General features: G+C 40.9%; 1 protein-coding gene across 5 annotated transcripts; it reads left to right on the top strand.

Moving 5' to 3' along the window:
• Positions 1-1,291: 1,291 nt before the first annotated feature.
• On the top strand, positions 1,292-22,888 carry LOC124409988 (cuticlin-4). 5 transcript variants are annotated; one of them, XM_046888044.1, is made up of 6 exons: positions 1,292-1,519; positions 12,197-12,277; positions 20,091-20,872; positions 20,999-21,325; positions 21,414-21,735; positions 22,413-22,888. In XM_046888044.1, the coding sequence occupies exons 2-6, from the start codon at positions 12,212-12,214 to the stop codon at positions 22,797-22,799; spliced, it is 1,884 nt and encodes a 627-aa protein (XP_046744000.1). In that variant the 5' UTR covers positions 1,292-1,519; positions 12,197-12,211; the 3' UTR covers positions 22,800-22,888. The 5 variants fall into 5 exon arrangements, with proteins under 5 accessions (XP_046744000.1, XP_046744001.1, XP_046744004.1 ...); XM_046888045.1 differs by lacking the exon at positions 1,292-1,519 and adding an exon at positions 11,375-11,502; XM_046888048.1 differs by lacking the exon at positions 1,292-1,519 and adding an exon at positions 11,384-11,525.
• The last annotated feature ends 842 nt before the right edge of the window (positions 22,889-23,730 follow it).

Genomic DNA, 23,730 nt, shown 5'->3' with positions numbered 1-23,730 from the left:
CGCGGCTGCATTGTAATTAAATTTTTCCTCCCCGACATTCCATGCACCGAACGTCGACGGTCCATCGCTGGTTTGATTTACACTCAGACCGGAAGTCGCGATATCCGCTATGCGCTTTCTTCGATTATAATCAGTTTTCTTACCCCCGATATCTCGACACTCAATCCGCACACGGTCTGGTCTGGTACACACATTCCGCTACATCAAGCGTGACGCGGAATTTATGATGAACTAGTTTTTTGCTCATTCTTTTTCTACCTTTTTCTTTCACAGTCTCCCAGATTTCATTCAATCAGTCAATCCAGACTATTTTTCAACTTTATTTATTATTTCAAGGTCCATATCGCGAGATCGTTTTCACACCTGAATTTTGGTGTTTTTCCGAACAACAACAACAACAACAACAACAACAACAACAATAACAACTGGCGAACAATTTTTTCCGATTCATGAAAGTAAAGAAAAACAAAGGGTGGTTATTCGAGATCAGCGAAGAGCCGAATAAAAAAAAAAAGAAATTAACAACAGTAGTTTAAGCTAAGAAATATCCATAAATTCCGTGGCGAAAAATACAGTCTGCGACACCCACGGAACGAACTCTCGTCACCGGCAAGAATTGATCGCGAAAGAAAGTAAAATTTGGGTTACAACAACTTTCCATGTAACTGGAAACGAGCTGCAATCATAAAGGAGAAATTCAAATTTCTAAGATCCAGTCCAAGTCTTCAGGCAAACCCGCGAGTCCGAACAACTGCATTTCTAGATTTTGGATGATATTGTAACGCGGTTCAAACCGCACAAGATATTATACATACAAGTACGTCACAGTCAGGTAACTTTCACTAGCTGCATCACGTCGTACGTGCTATTTCCGGTTCAATACAGGAAACAGACTTGGCAAAAACCAAAGGTATACAAAAATGACTCAACCTGCTTTGTTTAAAACGGCAGGCTTGGACAGGTTGATTAATAAAAAAAGAAAGTTAATTTTTCTCTCAGTAGGTAAAATATTGACCGACTACCCCGAAAGGATTCAAAATACCCAGAATATTTCATACGTCTTCCCATCAATTTCCGCTCTCGCTTTCTCGCGAACCGAGATCACTTTTTGATATTACGTCAAGTCTTTTTTTCCTAGAATCCCGGATCGGGCGTGGATGACAATTCGAGTTCGACTCAGTCGGACAATTCCACTTCGACTTTGCCGTGTTTTTGGTGAAAGCTGTTGGTGTGGGAGGGGAGAGTATATAGACTGCGGTGTAGTCTCTTGGCTTCACAACGACCACCATCTCCAAAGTAGCATCAAGCGACTTGCATTACCATTAACATAATCTAGTACATATTTATTTATTTATTTATTTATTAATGTCTTCTTTTTAACTCGTCAGACGAGATTTTGTTATATGCGCGATACTTTCCTAAACTAGATTACCAAGTTCTAAAACCGAATATATAAAATATATTTATTTGAAGTGACAGTGTGCAAGTGCCATAGGATTATTCTACCGTTCCAAAAAAGGTTTGTAAATTTACTCAAAGTTTATAATATCATTTAGTTTCGTCGATATTTTTATCAGAGGCAAATTATCGGTGGATATTGTGTTATGAATGTGATAAAAGTGATGAAACTAAATATCAATAATAATTAATTATCGCATAAAAATTTTCCTCTCACACGCTTGAAAGTTTGTTAAAAACACATCCTTGTTCTTCATATCATTGGCTTTCATTGTTATCAACTCATCCCGCGATTTACTGAGAGTTTTTTCATCCAAAAATGAAAAAAAAATTCATCAAGCAGAGAAACAGATAATAATCAGACGATATTTTTCTTTTTCATTAAGATAAAGACATTTGGCGATGCTGTATGCAATTGAATTCCAGCAATGTCGTAACACATATATTATCTGCACATTTATAATACATACCTGTTTTCAATCTGTCGTATAATTTGATGTAATTATTTTGTAATCGAAAAAAAGGAAAAAAAAACGGTCAAATTATTTTTCGTTTCTCTGAATTAACAAACTTACCGAAACAATTAGATGTTTTCGTTTAAATACGGAATTAAAAACCCAAGTTTGGTGAAAAAACTGAATCTCATCGGGTAATGAATTTATGAGGCATAGGTTTAAAAAACCGGAAGATAAAAAACAATCGTGAAGAAGCAATAAAAGTGCATAAACGCGTATTTATGGCTTCGTAATATCGGAGTGCTAAATTGCACTCGTGATTGTGGAGGTTACCTCCCTTCTCCCTCGACGGCATGCAAGTGCCGAGCTGATATGTGGGGTAGCGAGTCAGTGTGTCAGCAGCGCCTGTTCTTTTTCTCTCTCCCTTTCTCCTCTCTCTCTCTCTCTCTCTCTCCTCTCCTTAGGCTCGTCTTGTGCCTGGAATACAGCAGTGCTCAAAAGAAATCAGCAGGCGGTTAGAGGAGGGAGAAACACAAAGAGAGAGGCAGAGATCCCAACTTCCAAGTTCCGGGCGACCAGGAAAGATTCAGGGCCATGCAATGAACGATGCGCTTTTTTTTATTTTTCCTTTGCCATCCACACCCGCAACTCCAAAATGCGGCGGTAAAACTGCGGTTCAAGTTACACTTTATCCAGAAGAATTGAATTCTGCTTACACCGAGAGGAACAGGTGAAAATTACGATTAGCAGGCTAAACGACAGATTGCGCATGCGCAAAATAATTGAATTCTATTGGCCGGCGAGATCCAAATGCGGTCATTTTTTCATCTTCAGAGCAGGGGTGCCAACTTACTCAAGACTGGGCGTGACGTGTTAAACTTTGCCGATTCGAGTGATGCGATAAAATTATACGTAGTTACAATGACTCGTAGATGTCATCAGCCGTCAGTCACTTGACAATAAAAGTTTTCCTAGCCTTCTCAAATCAATACGTACGCTATTTGAGATCTACCTAACCTAAAAAACCGCGTTTGACGGTTGTGGCTTATGAGGTGGCCAGTCTGTTTGAAACTTCGACAAGTTCGCTCATGCGCAATAGAATGCTCAATTTGCTAAGTTTCACCGCTTCCTCTTGGCATTATACTCATTTCACGGCTCTGAGCGAGGATATAACTTTGACCTGGAAATAATAATTCCATGTACCAACGTTAATTGCGGGTTGAAGCCAGCGTTTGATGACTTCTCTTTTTTCTATGATTAATAAAGCTCTTCGCCGCGTTAAAATCGAATCCAACAACTGTCTTTTACCGGTTTTCTCGATTCGTCGCACAATTGTAGCAGCCAGAAACTAAACGAATAGCTTGTGATTTTCACTTTCGACTGAAAAACGGATAAACATACTAAACATTTAATTTTGGTGTCGCATCTTTGAGATCAAATTTGAGGAAATCAGCGCGTGACTGTTGATTTCGAATAATGTATTTGTAAGAAATTCACAAGCTTTTCCAAAATAAGGTTGATTTCAGGAGGCAAAAAACAATGCCCAAAATGCTTGCGCCGGTGCTTTTGAATCGAATGAACGCCATGCGGTAACTTTTTCCGTTATTCTTGAGCGTCACCATCGCTTCAATGAAGCTCGTATACCTAAATAAATTCAAAGAGAAGTCACGAGCCTCTGAATCTTACGCTAAACCGGTTGTAACGTGTACCGGACAAGTTATGCGTTTACGGTCCTCACATATATCGCTTACATTAAACATGGATTCTACGTACATACTTGCAACTGCGACCAGCATATTGCCGAGTTTTTTAAAGTCCAACTTCCTTCGACTATCGTACACACATATCATAGGATGCGAATCGTAATCTAGTCCGCGAGAAAGTTTCACCGATCATATAGTTGCGGAGTTAAATTAGACGTGACCAATTTCCCAGGCTGCTGCACGGATTCTTAGTTTCATCATTCTCGACCGGAATGACATGATGGAGGAATTCATTAGTACCCTGCTCTTTGGGTTCACGTAACTTTTTCAGACTACAGGGTGATGTGTACTTATTCAATGAAAGAAGGTACAAACAAAACTCCCGAAGTTCAGGGTTTTGGATGAAGTCGAAGAGGTTCTTCCTCAAAACCTACGGCTCACACCTTGTTCTAGCAAAATGAACACAAGTATTGCCCTAATTTAAAAGAGTCTAGTAATTACATTCAGCAAAAACTGCTAGACGGCAAGCATTGTTCGCGCACGCGAGTCTCATGGATGGTGGTAAAAACCATCCTGGAGATCATCATCATCCAACAATCTCTCTCTCTATACGGGTTTTAGAATAATGGGCGTTACGTGCGGTGCGTGATCCCATGGACTTACGCATAATTCCTTCCACGTCTTCGTCTCTCTCTCTCTCTCTCTCTCTCTCTCTCTCTCTCTCTCTCTCTCTCTCTCTCTCTCTCTCTTTCTCTTTTGTGTTCTCTATTTTCCTCGTATTCATTACTCAACTGGTTGTAATGAAGAAGTCACGCGTCCATACGCGTCCACCTTGACGCACCAGGCACGGTGCATCTTTTTTGGGGTTTCGCGCGACATATGGCTGCCAGTGTAACGGGACTTTGTGCCCTCACGTCATACTGTGCACCTGTCCCAAGTACAAAGGTACAAAGGGTTGAATGGGGGAGTCTTGGGCTTCCTGCACGGAAGAAACGGATTCTCTTTGCAGCAAGGTGAGTTATAACGGGCTGACTCGATGCTCTGCAGACCGATTCGCAAAGAGAGTGTCTAGCTATTGAGTACCACCAACTACACATAGAATGTTTGGAATTTCATCTGACGTCGAGAAAACTGTAGTGAAAATATAATATTACACAAAGCTTGGAAATTTGATGTATATAAGTCCGACTGTTTTTTATCAGGATAAATAAAAAGCAAACAAATAACGAAAAATTTGTCCAGAGGTAGCTAAGAATTCAAACGATAAAGATATGAAATTTAGATCATTTTTTATTCTCCTGTCCAGAAATGAATCCATGACAGAGACTTTGAGGAAACCGTTAATTTCGTTTTTCTTTTGAAAGCTGATAGTTTTCATCTGTTCATTTTATACAGCTGTTGAATCGATTTTTATGAAAAATACACATTTAATCTTGGCTTTGTGAAAATTTTTACATACTTTTTATAAAAGTTTTATTCAAGATCATTTTATAACTAAAGCGTAGTCATGTGGTATTTCTTATACGCAAAGAATGTTGAGGACTGAGACTTTGAAAGAACTTGCTTTATTGAATCACTGTTTAACTGAGAATTGTCGACTAGGGTATCAAATAAAATCAGACTGAAATGACATGCCAAAACACAATATAAAAACCGATAAATCATCTTTCTGTAATTCTTGAAGACTAAAAGTACAATTGAACTTTTGAACAAATTCAAATTCAATTCAAAGTTCTTAGTCTCGTGTATAAATTTTTATTTTCTCTCATTTATAAAACGTATATGACCATCTAAATACTCAAACTATCTTCAAAAATGATGATGACTTGTTCAAATTTCCAAGATCCAGGAAAACAAATCTGTCATTATTCAAATTCAAAACGAAGTCAGTCCAACTGTCAAATTCTATACATACAGTTACAGTAATTTCATAAAAATTTTGTGTAGAAACTGGCACAAGTGTACATCCTAACAAGTTATTTCATCGGAAAAAAGTAACATGTATATGAGGCGTCTTCTTAATTGGGCAATAACCAAGAAGTGTACCTCAATTAATCCATAAAAAACATTTGCCCAATCTGAAAGAGTCCAACACATTTAAACCCAATTAATCCGTGCCGTTTAAACTTCGTGGCCAACTTAGGGGAAAACTTCAAGAATGTAACAATGTCTTTTCGAACTGCATTGAAAGCAGTGCAGGATACAGACGCAGCGTGTAATCCGTGTCGTTGCTTTTAAGCGGAGGTAGCGAAACCGACACAGAAATCCGCCATATAGGCGATGCTTTGGAAAGTTATCCACGAGCTGTTAGCCAGAAAAATTCGGTCTGCGACTTACCGAACTTAGATACCTGCAGTCAGCTTCCACGATCAGCCGCCCGTAACGTTCACACATTCATCAGCTTTGGGCCTGACGGTCCCAGCCTCGATTAGTGCGTGACTCTGCGTACTCGACGTCGATCCGAAACCCGATGCACGAGGAGGATTTCGGTACGCTTTCTCCCGGCCATTTCTTCTCCGCCTTCTCGTCGATCCTCATTCTCGTTTCCTCGCCATATTTAACGTTCGAATCCGGCCCAGATATCTCGACGAGTACGGCGGCTCGTGAGCTCCACGGTTTTATGGATTGTACATTACACGCCGGCTATATGCCGTATTAATTATTGCCCAACTGCTCGACGAACAGTCGCGATAAGGGCATGGCGCCAACTTGATACGGAGATTATATTGAACCGATCTTTGCATCTATACTTTGTAATCATGCCGGAGGGTGAATAAAAACAACTTGCTTCTGGCCGAGCAGCTCAGACGCGATGATACGTACGACGAAAAATGAGAACGATTTTACTTCCGTGTGCTGGAAGAATTTTATTTTCGATTTTTGGCTTTGTAAAATTCTCTGTAACCTATGTTTTGCAAAAAAGTATGAAACTCTGTGATATCTTTCTTGAAAATTTTGGGATTCACATTTTGATTACAAATTTTGTTTACCTGTGAAAGAACTGCTGATTCTTAATCATTTTCAGAGGAATGCGGATATTGGAAAAATGATATTATAAAGATTTCAATTAAGAGTCGCACTGTTATTGCGCGGAATAATATCTTACAGGAAATAAAAATAAACTAATTCCGAAATCTGACTCGATTTCCGTATGAAAATAATTGCATAAACAAAAGGGATGATTTTTTGATCGAATGATTCGAAATTTGTCCGAACAATTTATTTGTTTGCATGGTTATGATAAAAAATCTGAGACATATTTCGCAATAAGATTATCATCGAAAAATGCCTATCGCCATTTTTCAAGGTTGAAGTATTGACGCAAGAATTAATCAGATATTTCGAAATTATTTCTCATGCAATTTTCTACCAGCATCAAGTTCACTATTTCTTATTTTCTTCTTGTAAATAATTGCAAATCTACTTGACCAGATCCTTCTTTTTTATATTGTTCTCATTTTGGCTAATTTAATTAAAGCGCCTTCGGTGCCAATTTTGGTATAATTACCACGAATGAACAGTCCATTCGCGAACCTTCTTTCAGCGAAGAAATTTGCCCGTGGCGTCCAATGATTAGGCGCCTTTTTCTAAGAGCGGTGACAAAGTAGAAAAGAGATTTAAAAGGGTCAACGTCTCAATTCCGTTGCGCAATGGTCCCTCGGCCGCAGGCGTCGGAGAGATTTGAATTATTAATGAAAGGTATACTGAGGGAGAAATCCCGAGAATAAGTTCGCGATGACTTGGACTATATTTGGACTAAAGTCAGGCTTGAACTACATAATAAATATAGATATTTTCACGTGGCTTAGACGCGTAACTGACTTTGATTTACCAATGTAAAGGTCAGGTGAAATTTTTCCTTTATAGTGATTTTGAAAAGGTTACAAGTCCAGCACAAAATCGTAGAGTTCATTTTAAAGAGGAGAATAACATTCTTCGCTCCGCACGAAGTTTCCCTACAACAATTTTAATGCTTTGGAAAAGTGAAAAAATATATAATCATATCATTTTTCAATACCTGCAGAGTATTTTCCTCGAACGAATAAATCAGAGAAAGTTTCGATGTAACGTAGACGAATAGTTTGCAATAACAGCGAAACAATTGCGTAGGCACGTTTAATAAAATATGCATATTTCTATCAAATACATTTTTTCACGTTCGTTCGACGGCAATTTTGGTCTTTAAATTACCCTCGAAAATGGTCTCGGATTTTCTCCGGATAAAAATCCGTAAAATTAAGCGCATTGAAAGTTATTTATAAAACTATGAAGCAGAGAAATTGCAGTTTGAAGTAATTATTAAATCGTAAAATTCTTGTTTATGCATAAATAAAAGAAGGAAAGTAAATTCGGAGTTTGGTTGACAGTAACTCGCAGATTTCGTCAAAATTATACGCGAAAAAAAATAATAATACATTGAAAAAAGCAAAAGCAAATGCAAAATTTCTTCAAGACGTAACGTGTTAAATAACCGGAAAGCGCGAGCCGACGCGTTATTACTCAATTCTCGCGATATATGAAAAAGGCTGATCCGTTTGGCGGGTCAACGCCGTTTGCCAGCAACTCAGCTGGTCGGACGAGTCGCAAATATTTGAATAAAAATGCAAGGTTGTCGGCAGATCCAGCTATCCGATCGCTGGGCCTGATGACGCGTCTTTGCGGAGTAATTCTGGCTGAATTTTTATACTTATTTTAGCCCCTCGCTGTCGGTGATTTCTTCCCCTCCTCCCCGCCACTCCTCGACTAGTTCCCTAATCTCAGATCTGCGAGTTTGACCCGGCAAGCGGGACTTCCGTGTCTAGCGGAAATATTCGTCCTACCGCAAAGTGTTCTCGCAAATAAAGCCTCGAGAATATCCGTCGCGTTGGGCCCGAAACATCGGAGAATCGGGCCCCGTGAAAAATCTCACGCAATCCTGAAGTAACCAGGGCCAAGGATTTTCCTCAAAGAAGTCTCACCGTCTCGAATAAAACTCGGATGACCACCTGGAGCCGACGACTGGGCCTTGGGCCCACTTTCGCCCCTCTTAGGTCCCGGTATTTTATTTGCCCGGGTCCTGTCCGCTGCTGGTTCATCTTGTGAAAGACTGCGGGGCAGGTCGGGGATCCGGAATGCCAATGAGTGAGAGAGAGAGAAGACGGGGGCAATTTTTTGGGCCGGTTTAGATTTGGGCCGCAGTTAAAGACGGGGGCAAAAGGGCGCGCGACGGGGGCGGCTGTTCTCTCGGCCAGGTAAAAACGGATAAAACGGATTACACCGGCATTCCCAGACGCCACCCTTGTACCGATGGTCGGTCGGCCTTCATCCTTCTGCAGGATTTTATACGCCGAGAAAGAAAATTCGTGAGATATAGTTACCAGTAAATTCTTGTCCACCGAGTATTGTTACAGTTCAAGTTAGCATTCCATATACTGTTCGAATTTCAAGAAAGTTTTGCACAAGTAATTATTTATTCTAATTATTCTAATGTTCATCATCATTATCACTTCTTAGGTTTTATAATTACAGCTGTGCAAAACTAATAATTTTCCAATTTGTACTCAGAATAATATTATTTGGTTACACTGAAAAATAAAAATGAGTCAAGTATCTGAAATTTCTTAAAACAAGTGATAATAATTATCCAGGCATTAAATAACAGTCATATCTTTTCATTCCCACCTTATTTTTTTTGCTATTCCTAAAAATTTTACATCAAATTACGCGACTCAGCCTTTTATGCTTGATTAGAAAAATTTTTCCATTTGTATAATTGATAATTCTGGTCTGAACTTTCATCGGCGTGACTGCGTGACACGGTGTAAAAATTCTCAACACCCCAAATTTTTCAATACTTGATTTGGATCTGAAACCGCCATTGTTGACTGGCAAAAATTCTGTAAAAGTGTAGACGTGATATGAACGCAGGAAAATAGTTGCAAAAAATACCGAACTAAGAACATGACGTGTAGATAATGACGACAAAGAGAAGAAAAAAAAAATATACAGGCAACGCGGAAGAAAAAAGCAACTTGTCACATTAAGAAACTTGTTCGCATTAATGATTTACCGCGTAGATATAAGAGCCGTTGAAGCCAGTCATACCTTGAGGGCATATGTTTGAATTGGCCTGTTTTGACGGTTTTTTACGGACCGTAACTTCGAATTTAGGTACTCAATATTCGAGCAGCTGTAGATGAGAAAGTGTACCGATTGCCTGAATTATTTGTCAACAATTTCTGAACTCGAGAATGTCAGCATTAATTTGTGCTTTTCTAAAGTACACTCATGTATTTTTGAAGACCCTCTAAAATGATTTGAAAATCATTTATAATCTCTTATTAAAATATGCACCGATCGAAATTCGCGGAAACAATGTTAAATAAGATAAGCAACGTCGACAGAGCGAGGCAGAGAATTCACCTGATGACTGCTGTCAGGATTCAAATTGCACTTACTCATTTCGCCGTGAAATGAAATCTGAAATGTGAAATCTGTTTCCTGACACTTTCACGTTCCACATTTTTAACGTTATCTGAGCACAGGCTCTTTGCGTAAAAGCTCTGCTTCCGCCTTGGGTGGTCGTTGGGTCGGTTAGTGGTTCCAATAATTACGCGATATGGTCTCACATATGCGGGTGGCAATGTGGGTCAGTTCGTTTTCACCTACGATAAGTACTTGCATTTATGCATTCTGTACTGCACGCGTTGCGCGAACTAATTACGTAACAATATTTCTCAGAAATTTGCAACGATTCCAGAAAATTTTCGTATCCTTTAATCATTCGATTGAACACCTACCGTATGATAAAATGTGTAGATCGTTTAACACAATCTTCAAGTGCAACCACATAATCCGATAAAATATGTGATAATCCATTTATTCAAATGAAATACATATGAATACCAATCAGGATATTGATAGTGATCAAACTTCCCGAAAGTGACTCGAGGCACAAATTGAAATACGACTGTTATTCAGCCAGTCGTGTTTACCCGAAACCAAAATAAGTATTCAGAGTGTCAAGTGAACAGGCGGATGTACAGGAATAAAACAAACACTAGTTGGATTAGACATCGGCACCTCATTTCAAATCGCGTCGAAACGGTAAAAAAGTGTAATAGATTTCTTCAATTTCACTCTACGATAGCTCATTTCATTCACAATACTATTTTATACTAAATCACTGAAACATATTTTCTTTTTTTCCCTCATCCAAATTTAATATTCAACGATGCCAAATTGATGTGAAAAAATTGTTCGAGTGAATTATGTAAAATAAGGTCTACTCAGAAAAACAAGCCATCGTAGAATAAAATTGAACGAATTTACTACATTTTTTAAACAATTTTTAAGTGTTTCAAAATGAAACATCGATATACGCTCCTGTTTACAATTCTAGTATGTTCTATATACCTATGTATCCTGCAATATATCCTCGCAATTTACGAACATAATTATTCGATAAATACCCAATTCGCGGTTATCTCTTCGTAAAATGATTTGAAAAAAAAGCCGATTTTTGGCTCACGACCGGCAACCTCTTTATGATGGGTATAATACGCGCTAGGTGGCGCCCCTCCCATTCCCCGGAGAAAGACGGGCCCGCTTGATTGCGGGCCCGCGACGTCTTTCACCTGTAGCACCGCGAGACGCGCGCGGCGATGGCACAGGTATACACGAGGTGATGGGGGGTGGCGAAGGGGGGGGGGGAGGGGGAGGAAGAGGGGCCCGACAGTAGGTCACTGGGACATGCCTCGAAGCTGCACTTCGCGCCTCTTCGCCGTTCAGTCACTTCCCGGCGGTCAAGAAAGCCACTTTGGGCCTTAGTCCCCTTCTGGGCCCTGAATCAACGCGTGCTTGACTCGATGAACGCTAAAAATTAGTGATACGTATCTATCAAAAGTGCAAGTATCGTGTTCAAAATACAGTAAACTTTATTGTCTTATGTAAATTAACAACGCACGCACGTTACTATACAGTTCAGTGAAGAAAACTAAAGAATAAATAAATAAATAAATACAATCAGCACGATCGTCTCGACTGGGTTTTTTTTTTTCTTATATTGGATGATATTAATCAGCTTCCTTAATTCCGCTACCCCATTTTTGTAACCCCTGCATCGTAGTGAGTGGACTCATTGACTGCACGCACAGACGACGGACTGCGGACGAAGATATACGTTCGACTTTGGACGGAAGTTCGTTTCCAAGTGGACCATATTTATCCAGACAGTTTGTGAAAATTACTCTCATTATTCGCCCTTCACTCATCATTTCCATCGTTCAAATATCATCAACCGCTGTTCAGATTAATTAGTCCCCGGATTCCGATGCGTTTAAAAAATAGCGTTCAAAGAAAAACTCGTACGCAGAGGAATGAACGATTTTTCATACCTATTTTCGAATTGATAAATCGTTGCTGTAACCGCGTGACAGTCTTTCGGCGATCAGCTGTTTCACCTCGAGATTACCTAACGAAAAACAGGAATGCATGAATGAATCTTTAATTGGTTTTAGTGAATATTAAAAACTGTATCAAACCCAATTTTAACGACTCAATTTTAAGTTTTGTATCATTTATTTTCTTATTTCGTTATAGACAGACGTGTACACGATGGACAGGACGCGGCGGTCCATACGGAAGACAGCACTGTCTCTTCTTCTACCACTTCTGTTTGCTGTAAGTATGACGACGTGAAAAAACGACTCTCTCGCGACCCTACTGAGTAAGGCCCCCCCCCCCCCCCCCACACCGCCAATTTTCGGCGCGGGGCCTTTTCCTCCGGAATCCAGTGTATCTGCCGTAATTTCCGACTTCGTTACCTCGCCGCGATTCCTCATCGCGATAAAAATTCGAACCCTGATATCCACGTACGTCGCCTGCAGTTGACGGAGCGAAGATTGTAGGTCAGACCGCCACGCCGGACGCAGCGCCCTCCTTCGGCTCTCCTCTATGCACTTTCCAGCCGGGGCCTGATTCCAGGCTTCGCCTCGCGGGGCCCGTCGAATGGATGAGAACCGCCGTTCGCCGTTGGGACTTGGGACTAGTCGAACCTGCGGTCTCGGCGACACTCGCGCGTTTCTCGATCACCGGTGCAGCTTTCTTTCCCGAGAAATGTATCTTCGCCGTGTTTACTGCGTCGCCGTTGATCCGGCCCAGACTTGACTTTGCTTTATCCGGATAATCACGCCTTGTTCATCGTACTGGTGATCGACCAAGAATCTCGCTCAGAAGCCCGCGCTTCTCGTCGTTCAGGCAATTTTCATTGAAACTCCGTAACTTCCTACGAGCTGATTTCTCGCCTCGATCACCTCGCGTTATACGATACTTTTCAGATTGAAGATCGCTATGCAATTTCTGAAAGCTGGGATCCCCGAAGGCGGAAAGTTATTGGGAGTCTGAATTCTTTGTGTCAATTCTTTGACTTTTTTCAATTGACCATACATTTTTCTTGTTACATTTTTATCACTTCTTTTCGTCTATAGACATAATTCTGGATTCGTTTGACAATCAGATGCTTTGTCAGAAATCGCACGATTTTTAATATTTATACGTCGCAAAAGTTCTCTGTTATTCTGTAATTGCAGATAACTTGAGGGTAGGAATAATATTCAGTACAGAATATTAGAAAAATGTATGGGTCAGTAACATATTTTTAACTACTTTCAACTGAATCTTACGCTCAATTCCCATATAGGTTAGACTCGAAATCGATTATACATCTCTGACATAATACAGACATTCCATTAAAGGATAAAAAATATTAAAAAATTCGGATTTCAACGAAATTGGAAGGTATTGATCAGAAACAAGACTAGGAAAAGTCCCAGAGACGTTTAAATACTCAGACGTGAGATAAAAATCGGGTTCAATATGTTCTACTGAAAGTATTTAAAAAAATAGACTGTCTACATAGAAAAATTCTATAATATCTCGACAGTTCTCAGGCATTGCAGAGAAAGTCATACATAAGATGTCATAAAATGTATGAATTCTCTGAAGACCGCAACACTATGTTTAGAATAATTTCTAAATAAACGGTTTCAATTTTTTTTCTTTTTTTTTTTTTAACTCAGAGAATCACAAAATTTTCTCCATAATTTTTTATCCGGAAAAACTATTCAGGCACATGTCCACACGGTCCATTAAGCGATTTGGGTTTCATTTAAGCCGATTTATCTTTCTCCACGTCGTTAGGAGCGGGTTAAGTTTTCGAAGTCAAGTCACGCGCTGGGATCTTGCGAGTGTCGAGTTTGCCGGAGGGTTTGAGTTTCTCGTCAAGGCTAAGAGACTTGGGAAAACTTTTTTTCACATCCCCGAGCGATTATGAAAATTGGAAAACAACAGATGCTTTTCGAGAAGCGTTTTCCTGGGACATCGCAAAAAGAGCGAAAGAAGAATAGAAAAAAGAAAGAAACACCTGTAGCCCCGATTCTTTTCGCTCTTTCGTCTTCTTCTCACATTCGCCTCGCAGCTGGTCCCCCCCCCCCCCCCCGCCCATTTTCTTGCGATCCTAATCTCCGTTTTCCGGGCAACGAGGGCGATTCGGAAGACCGATTTTTGAAGGAACGCGCTGGTAATTCAAGTCACTCGAACATCGATCTCAGCTGTATCTTGTTACATTTTTCATACGGAGGTTAAGGTTGACCAAAAATTGGTACTTTTTAATAATTTCATTAAGATACAGTCCTGTATAGAGTATTTTTCAAATCATTATACTCGTCAACTCAGAAGGTCTCCTTAAAACTAAAACAATGAAAAAGATCGGAATATCGAGCTTAAGAATTTGTCAAATTTAGATTAGTCTTCTAAATAAAATAAACCGTCCCAGTTCGAAATCAAATCAATCTCCTAAATTTTTGACTATTGTAAAACTTTATCGCATAATTCCAGTATTTCCTATTTCTCTGTTTTTTTTTTTAATAGATCGTTGTAGCTTACTGATACCTATAATAATTTGATAAATACTAAACCTTCATCTATGCCATGATAAGATTATTGAAAAGTATAGAAAAAATATTTGCAAAATGTTTCTCTCTTCCATCAGGAGTGGCAGGGGTTAAAAAATTATCGCTGAAATAAATTGAAAAAATTGTCAACTGTCAGGCGTTGAATGGATTTTTGGGTCACTGTTTTGAGCTTAAGAGTTTCGCTCATTGCCAGGCGTATAAATAAGCCGGCAAACTAGTCCAATGGTGAATTAAAAGGCGGATAGGTTGCCGTAACCCACAATAAGTGAGTCTAGAACGCGCCCTGCCAGTTAAAGTGGGCACGATTCCACACCGTCGCGTACTTGGCGAGGTTACCGGATTTATTCCCAGCCTAATTCTCACGACTCATCTTACACTCGACTTCAGGCAACGTGTATAACGAGTTGCTGAATGGAACCTCGCTGGTCTCAGCTCAATTATTACACGTATATACTTCGATTTAATTACGCACCGTGCAGTGGCTAGATTCAAAACGCCAATATACCGTTTGCATTATCCTCTGTGTTTTATTCCGTTATAGAAATTTGCGTTTAGAATATACAGGCCATTCCAGGGCACGCGAGTTGCGTTTAACTCTGGCAATCTCGGATTTAACCCCCATTTGTTTGTGTCGCAGTTCAAACTTTTCGGCAAATTTTTTTCTCTCACTCATGTTTCACTTTTCGCAATTTTTTTTGAGGTCAACGTGAATCTGAACTGGTTTTTATGAAAAATTCTCTAGTTGATAATGATGATTCCGAATTCTTTCTTTCATTAATGAAATGGGTCAATTTTTTAAGATTTAATCAAGTGAATGTTGCACTAACTTGGATTTTACGATTTTTTAGACATTCACAAATTTTTGAGGAAAGCATTTCTGAAAGGAATCGGTCAAAAATTGATTTAATTCATTTTAAAAATTACGGATCACGAAAAATAATCGGTTGATTTACTTCCCGTCTTAACTTCTTTTACTGGCTTGAGTTGCAGGAATAATAACGAGAAATAAATTTATTCAGTTTCTCAAAAAAGCCCTAAAATATTGGGTCGTGAATTTGCTTAAATCAATTCCTGCCTTCGAATAGATTTTCTCAGGAGCTTGTCAAACTAAACTGACAATTCCCGTTCTTAATTATCCCCAGTTGGTTTGAAGCGTATCCATTAATATTCCCTTCAAAACGAATCCTATAATAAGCTGTAGTAATCTGGAAGGCGGAATAAAAAATTACATATTATAAAATATTTTTTTGAGACGAGTAGAATTCACGTTACAGGCGCTTGAAAGTTCCTTCGTGAAACTTTACTTCCTACACTTATGAAACGCGTTCTACTTAACGCCGTCACGCGTTCTTTGCCCGGACAAATGAGTAATTACCTTCATCGTAGGTACATTCAAAGCGTACTGGCATATATGCGAGATGCGACTAAATTGAAACAGCCTCGCCATTTCTTCATTCTTTTGCTTTTTACTACAAAACAATTGAAAAAGAGCATCCATTAAATTTTTATATGACTGTTAAATTTTTTTCTTATTTTATTTACAGCAAATAACTCAACTTGTGACAACTCAAATCTTTGGAATTGTGTTGAATCATAAAATCTTTAATTTATTGAACACCGAGTGACACATTCCGTGTAACATTCTGGACATCACCGGCATGAAAACTGAGGAATTTTGAAATTTCGTAGAAAAAAAAAACAAAATTCTCCGAGTTTTAGCGAGATAACAAACCTCGAAGAACCCTTAGATAATATTGCTGTTGGGTAAATTCCAGGGTCCAGAGGTAGAGTTTTCCGTGAAACTCGCGGCTCTGCGCCAGCAGACAGGCAACCAAAGCTAAATCTTATATCTGTTCTGCCATTTTGGCTGCCTATCTTCCGGCGCTAAGCGGTGAGTTTCACCGAAACTCCCGGAATAATGAATAAAGAAAAAAGCGCATTATAAAAACGGGCCGTACAAAAAACTACGAACAAATTTCTCGCCGCGATTTTCTCAAATTTAACTTAAACGTTCGTCGAGCCGGATGCAAGGCGGCTCGCTTTCTAACCGCGAGGCAAAGTGACGGGGGACCAGCGGGGCCTTATCAGCCCGTATTATCGCGCGCTTTTACCGAGAACAATTACTGTATAGCTGGTGAAAAGGTGTCTCCGGAATCGTCGTCGACTGAGTGAAAGTGTCCGCGTGTTCGTTGCCCGCCTCGGCTTGCTGGTTACGGGATAAGCGACAATGGAAAAGTGAAATCAAACCGGAGCTAAGGCTGGCCCAAACCCTCCGACGATTTCCATTGTCCCAGGCGTGAGGCAATTCGTTCTGCTTGTACCCACCCGGTACACCGATTTGCTTGTGCTGTCTTTCCTAATTCGCGTCCTCTTCGCGCGTTCTCGAAGACAAATAAGCGACGTGACCTGCACCATGGATCAGAATTCACCTGATTTTCTTACACGTCTTTACGACTCGAACGCTGTTGTGCCAGTTGAAAACCTTAATTCTTTAATTTAAATTTAAATGACTGTAATCTTAAAGCGTTTCGGAAATAAAAAATAATGTGGCTTTGTATTGATTTGTATATCGGGTTTCGAGAATTGTTTTGTGGAGTAAAATTAATTGCAATGAATTCGAAGTTTTTTCAAACAGTGATGAAATATTAATATGTGATTAGTATTTTTGTAAGGAGTTGGCCGGAATAATAAATTTACATTACTACCTCAATAATCGATCTCTCATTCAAATCTTCAATTTCAAATTATTAGTAAATATTTTTTTCCGTTTAGTGGTTCAATCATTTATACCACTTTCATTTGAAAATATTCTTCATAAACAATTCACATGTATTACGAAAATCACGAGATGGATTAATTTTACTCTGTTTATTGAATGAAATATATATTCCAATTGGTTCAGGAAATCCGAAACATATCGAGTTGAGACAATCAACAATAATTCGAATGCCGGAAAAGTTTGACGTTTCAACGAGTAAAAATACTCTCAATAAAAAGGCAACCAATAATGCTTCAGCGGGGTCTATGGTGAACAAAACTTCGGTCACACCTGTTAAAATTAATTTCCACATGGATGAGCGGCATAACAAGGATCGAGTTTTGGAGCAATCCGCGTTACCGAGTCCGTGGCGAGTTCGACATGCAAACGACCCCCGATAAACACGAGAAATGCGGGGGCAAAGGTTCTGACCAGGGGAGCAAAAGCGTGCCCGAATGGAGAAGGTGTATATCTAATAGCTAGAGTCAGAGTGGCGAACGACGTGTGTGGTGTTAAAAAGACGAAAAGTAGCCGGACCAGGTTTTGAAACGATGCCCAAAAGTAATTGAGTACAGTTATGCTCATAACGCGTGATCGCACCTTGTTTACCTTACTACTTTCGACAGTCTACTAGCTCGCTCGTCGACTCCCGTTTCTCTCTATCCGATTCTATAACCGATTTGCAATAACGTTTTGCACGAGGATCGGAGATCGGATGTGAACGGTTTCATCTAGCTGTACATCTCGCGGGGTTGATCTTCGCCTCGCAAGTTTTGAACCGATTATGTTAATTATCTTCAATTATATCCTCTCTCGCGATAATCCGCTGTGTGAATGGTCAGATGCCGATACTCGTGAGTATGCAAAAAACAGTTTCTTGCTCTCTCATCACGTGTCTCGATGTACCTATTTATCCTAAAGAATTTTCACTCGGAGAATGTCATGTATCAAGAATCATTTCTATCTACGGTTCAAGGTTCAATTTACAACCTCATGAAACCTTTGGTCGTTTGTCACAGATTCGAATAACGTTTTGAAAAATCAAACGAGGACGACGAGAAGGTCGCCGCTGCAGCGTAATGAACACTCAAGTTTACCTTACAGTAAAATAGGTGTAAGAAACAGTTAATACTGCGTTACCAGTCGTCTCTTGAAATTAACGAACACACGCAATTTATGAATATGTATTCAATAGTTTGCGACGCCGCAGGCAGGTGGATACGCTCGTTCCACTCTCTCGTAGTAAAGGTTATAAACGATCTATCTTTCCGGTTGCGCCAGTAAGCGCCACTCAATGCAAAACTTCGTTACTCATTGACCACTTCTGTTTCCAAATATATAAAATTCAATTCAGTTTCAAACATTAAACGGATTGGATGAACAAACTTCAAAATCCAATTCATAAAGCTGTACATGTGTTATCAGTTTCTGTTCATCAAAAATTGGTACAGCAAATACTGATAAAAATTTCGTTAAAAACTCGAGGAGAGGTCAGATAAGAAAATATAGCTATACACTAAGACCACAGCTATTCGCGAGTAAATTTTTATTTTGGAGAAAGTCGTTCCAAATTACAGGTACAAAACCGTTTCAGCTGAATTATAAAGTTCGGTTAGAATCGATGAATTAGGTTAATTTGGGCGGTACCTCAGGCCAAAAAATTATTATACCGATTTGAGAGAATCGGACGGCCCCGTGTGTAGGAAAACATTACTAGCGTCTGGTCAGACAGTCTTCATGGACTTCTTCGTGACTCGCGCGCCTATCGCCTTAGGCTATAAGCCGCATTCTGGGTTAACGTAACAGATAACTCTGAAGTTATCCATCCATCTAGCATTCTCTATGCGCACTATACAGCAACGTCTCAATCCGTACTGTACTAACTCCCACTTTTTTGCTTTTTGTAACGTCGGAATATTGACTCGTCAAAATCGGTTCGTCCTCAGCCAAGCATTGAAACAGAAAAGAAATTCGGTTCTTCAGTTTCGTTGTGAATTTATAGACACAATATTGAAATGACATGAGTTGCAAAAAATTGTCTCTTTTCAACAAACGAAATTCATTACGTGTATCGCAGTTGAAGACACATCAACACTGCAAGTATTAATGTGAATCTTCGATGGTAATTTGAAATCTAGCTTCTGTAAATTTCTTCGTGACAAATCGGCGAAGAAACAGAATTGCTACCTTGAACTGCTGCTGATGTACAGTGAACTTGGCGCTTCGTTTTTTATTATCGAAGGAATTCATTCGTTCATTGTATTTCTCGTAATACCGGATCTGCGCGGTACCGTTGCGTTGGGTCTGCTTTTGAAGTGGCTATTTTGACGAAGACAACGAAGAAAGAAAAAAAAAAAAAAAACGAAAAAAAAAGAACGATTCCAAGTTATAACGTTTGACCGAAGCTCGACTCGGTGCGGCAAGACTCGAACAGGTCAACCAGAAGACACTTGGTAATAACGCGTGCGTCCGTTACGCCGGGTTCGTTTCGCCACCGTGATACAAACACGTGTTGCTCAAGCTTGTCCTCATGTTCACCTAGAAAGATAGGTATGCCCAAGTACTTGGTACTTGCGAGGTATTTCCACAGCACCGGATGTGCGCGTGTGTAAATTTCGACAGGTATTGCATCGGTCCCTCCAAGGTCCATAAATGAAAAACTCTGTTGATCAAAAACATTTCTTCATGAATGAACTAAAACAAAAAAAAACAAAAAAAAATTTATGTGACCCGAAGTCAAGACGTGGATACGTTTGTTTTCCAGAGCGTGAGGTGCGAGGCACCCCTCGTCGATAGCAGCGCTCTTCCCCTTGAGCACAGATCGGTTTATGGTCCCCCGGCGCAATATGGGCCCCCGCAGTCCCACGCGGCGGAGGAGAACTGGCCCCTGGCGTCGCCAGACACGCCGCAGATAAAGCACCTCCAGGTTCAGTGCGAGAAGACGCACATGCGAGTCAACATCGAATTCGACAGGCCGTTCTACGGGATGATATTCAGCAAGGGTTTCTACTCGGACCCTCGTTGCGTGCACTTGAAGCCAGGCACGGGTCACCTCAGCGCGACCTTCGAGATCTACCTAAAATCTTGCGGCATGAGCTCATCCGCCAATCACAACGTCGCCGCATACGGAGCGCCGACGCCCTCGGGCAGCTACGTCGAGAACACGATAATCATCCAGTACGATCACTACGTCCAGGAGGTCTGGGACCAGGCCCGCAAGCTCCGCTGCACGTGGTACGACTTCTACGAGAAGGCCGTCACCTTCAGGCCCTTCCAGGTCGACATGCTTAACGCCGTCACGGCCAACTTCCTCGGGGACAATCTTCAGTGCTGGATGCAGATCCAGGTCGGCAAGGGACCCTGGGCTTCTGAAGTATCCGGTATCGTCAAGATCGGACAGACCATGACCATGGTTCTAGCTATCAAAGATGATGAGAATAAGTTTGACATGCTTGTAAGGAATTGCGTGGCTCACGACGGCAAAAGGGCTCCGATTCAACTCGTTGATCAATACGGATGCGTCGTTCGACCCAAGATTATGTCCAGGTAAGAGCATCTTTCGTAAAATTCTCCAGCACGGTCTAGCAGTTCTACTGTGAGGCAGTTTCGAACGGCAATTCTCGAAAAAAAAAGTTGCAACGCGACACGACTATATAAACCATTCACCCCCAGGTTCCAAAAGATAAAGAACTTCGGTCCGAGTGCATCCGTAGTCAGTTTCGCCTACTTCCAAGCGTTCAAGTTCCCGGACAGTATGAACGTCCATTTCCAGTGCGTGATTCAAGTCTGTCGCTACAACTGCCCCGAGCCCAAGTGCGGTCATCCTGGTCTTGAGTACGGAGCCCCAGCCGGCCTCACTCAGGAATATGGCGTGCCTGTCGGTCCCCAGAGTCTAGGCCAGATCAACTCCGATTATGGAGCGCCTCCGGTGCCAGAGTACGGCGTTCCTCCGGCTTATCCAGACCCGAGGCATCCTAGTGGCCCTGCAGGAGCGTTCAGGTGAGACAAGCACTTCCTTTCATTGGTCATTGGTGAGCAGAATTACTTGGCCGAATTCTTTGTAACGTTTCTTACCTTTTGATCACAGCGAGCCAAGTCCTGACGTCGTACCTGCACCGCAGGCTCAGGCCTCGTCTTCATCCCCGAGCTCGACACCCGGAGATTCTACGTCGAGCAGCGTACCCCAGAATTCGCAGGATGACCGCATCCACCTTCCACCACCTCCGCCACCTGGACACCCTGCAGCTGCGTACCAGACTGTCAAGAGGAAAGGAACCGTCGGCCCCGACGAACTCGAGGGCAATCTTGCCACTCTTGGAGGTCGCCCGAGGTCCGTTGAAGGACTTCCTGCTGAACTCAGAGGAGCCCGAAGGCGAAGAGATATGCACGCCAATGAAGATGATTTCTCTGTAAGTTTATCGCTTGTCACTTTCTCGTCAGTGTTATATAAAATAATGACTATTACTGTTTAGAGATGAAGATTGGAAGATTATTCCTAAAGATAGTTTAAAAAAAGATGTGAAAAAAGATATGTCGAGTCAAAAAAATATTCTTCAGCGACAAGTTGTTGCAAAGTCGAATTTAGTGTTCTACTTGATTATAGCTAGAATTTTGGAGAAATTAGACTAAATTTTAAAACTAGCAACGTGACTAAAATAGCGTTATCAGCAAAGTTTGATAAACCACGGAACAGTCAATCAAGCTCGAGCACTTTAGACAGATAAACGCATTTCGGGCGGAGCCCCGCAACTCTAGGAGTTTGAACAAGTTACGAGTTATTTAAACTGTCTTAAGTGAAGCTGTTATATAGTAACTCTTGGTGAATTTCCCCCACGTGCCTGAAGCGAAGCAGGAATCTAATATAACCCAAATTCTAGAATCTAAATAATCTAATATAAGCCCATACGAGGTGTTAAGCTTGATTTTCACTACGTTGCTTGAATTTGGGGTTACTACATTGGCATTGAAACAATAAAATCGTCTTTAACATTTTCAAATACTCTCGAAGAATTCTCTTAAAAAATCTTCAAGAGACTCCATTTCCGAATTCCCATGAGTAACAAAAACCGTTGACGCCATGTTTCAGGACATCTACCATACGGTGAGCTTGGGTGTTTCCCACGTCTACAAGCGTGCGGCTCAGGAAATGACGGACGTTAACACATCCAGGATAATCCAAGTTGTTGCACCCGGAGACGTGAACTTCGCGTTGGGAACTACCGCGGGCAACGACTCAACGGTGGTCATACAGAACGCCGATCCGGAAACGATCTGCATGTCGCTGCCAGGCTTCGTCGCTGGCTTAGTGATGCTGTTGTTGGTCGTAGTGGTCGCTTCCCTGGTGGCAGCTTTCCTCTTCGTCAGAGTGCGCGCCGTCGACCGGAAGAACGGAAACGCGTCACCGAGTTTCGTGCACCCAGCATTCGCAGAGAACTGCAATGTCAACCCGGAGTTCGTCAAGGTCGCGAACTGAGGATCCCTTGAGGAAGCGAAACGATCACGAGATCAAACGATTAGCGATCTACGACCCCTTCGGGCCCCCAAAAACCATCCACTGCGCTCTCGGCCATTATTAGTTTTCTTTTATCGTATAATCAGAATATCATTACGACGAGGCTAAGTAGCATAGGAATTTGTATTTGTGCTTGACCTCGTTAGCCTCTCGATAAAAGTCCGCCGTAGGGGCTGTAGGAGTGAGAACTATTCGGAATCGGGCTCTTAACGAGAGGCTACTTCGCGCGTTGGATCGGCCGAATGAGGAGAGAATTCTAAACGATATTTAGGGCTCGATATAAAAATGTATATATTTATATATGATAAATTCACACTTCGCGTTACGGTGCTCGCTGTCGTCTCGAGGGGCGAGTTGTACATATACATTAACATGCACAATTGTACATGACAATGATACACAAGTGACATTTCTTACGCCCTCTGAGATGACAGTTGACGTCTCCTTTTGATTATTTTCCTCCTTTCTCTTCGTGACAATCACCGTGAGCTCACTCCTTTCTTTTCTCTTCAAGCTGAACGCTTATCAACATTACGTCATTATTCATACCTCATTTATTTACGCCCGCGTCTTCCTTGTCGAGTTGTCATTTACTTCTATGGTCAATGGCTGGCTGGATTGATGTAAGAGAAACGTTGACAAGAAAGATGAGTGGGTGTATCACCGCAGCAGTCTGACCAAGATAATTATATTTATAATAATATTACATATTTATTTAACTTTTCATACATACTGTGTAGGTATGTATACTAACTATAAAACGTTACGCGATCATTTTTTCCATTCGTTACTTTCAACGAGTAGCAAGCTCTAACCCTAACTTATTTATCCGTGAAAAAAATAACGAAGAAAAAGAATCAAATTGTGGGTTTTTTTTTCTCTTCGTCTTCAT

Source organism: Diprion similis, chromosome 8 (assembly GCF_021155765.1).
Source record: "Diprion similis isolate iyDipSimi1 chromosome 8, iyDipSimi1.1, whole genome shotgun sequence".
NCBI classification, from domain to species: domain Eukaryota; kingdom Metazoa; phylum Arthropoda; class Insecta; order Hymenoptera; family Diprionidae; genus Diprion; species Diprion similis.
The sequence above is the reverse complement of the archived record's forward strand: the minus strand, read 5'-3'. Positions and strand labels throughout refer to the sequence as shown.

What these genes read in the sequence shown, in the direction of transcription:
- LOC124409988 (XM_046888044.1), top strand. Translation starts at nt 12,212, where the DNA reads ATGGACAGGACGCGGCGGTCCATACGGAAGACAGCACTGTCTCTTCTT. An exon ending in TTCTACCACTTCTGTTTGCT is followed by an intron (nt 12,278 to 20,090) that starts GTAAGTATGACG and finishes TTTGTTTTCCAG; the next exon opens with AGCGTGAGGTGCGAGGCACC. An exon ending in CCAATGAAGATGATTTCTCT is followed by an intron (nt 21,736 to 22,412) that starts GTAAGTTTATCG and finishes GCCATGTTTCAG; the next exon opens with GACATCTACCATACGGTGAG.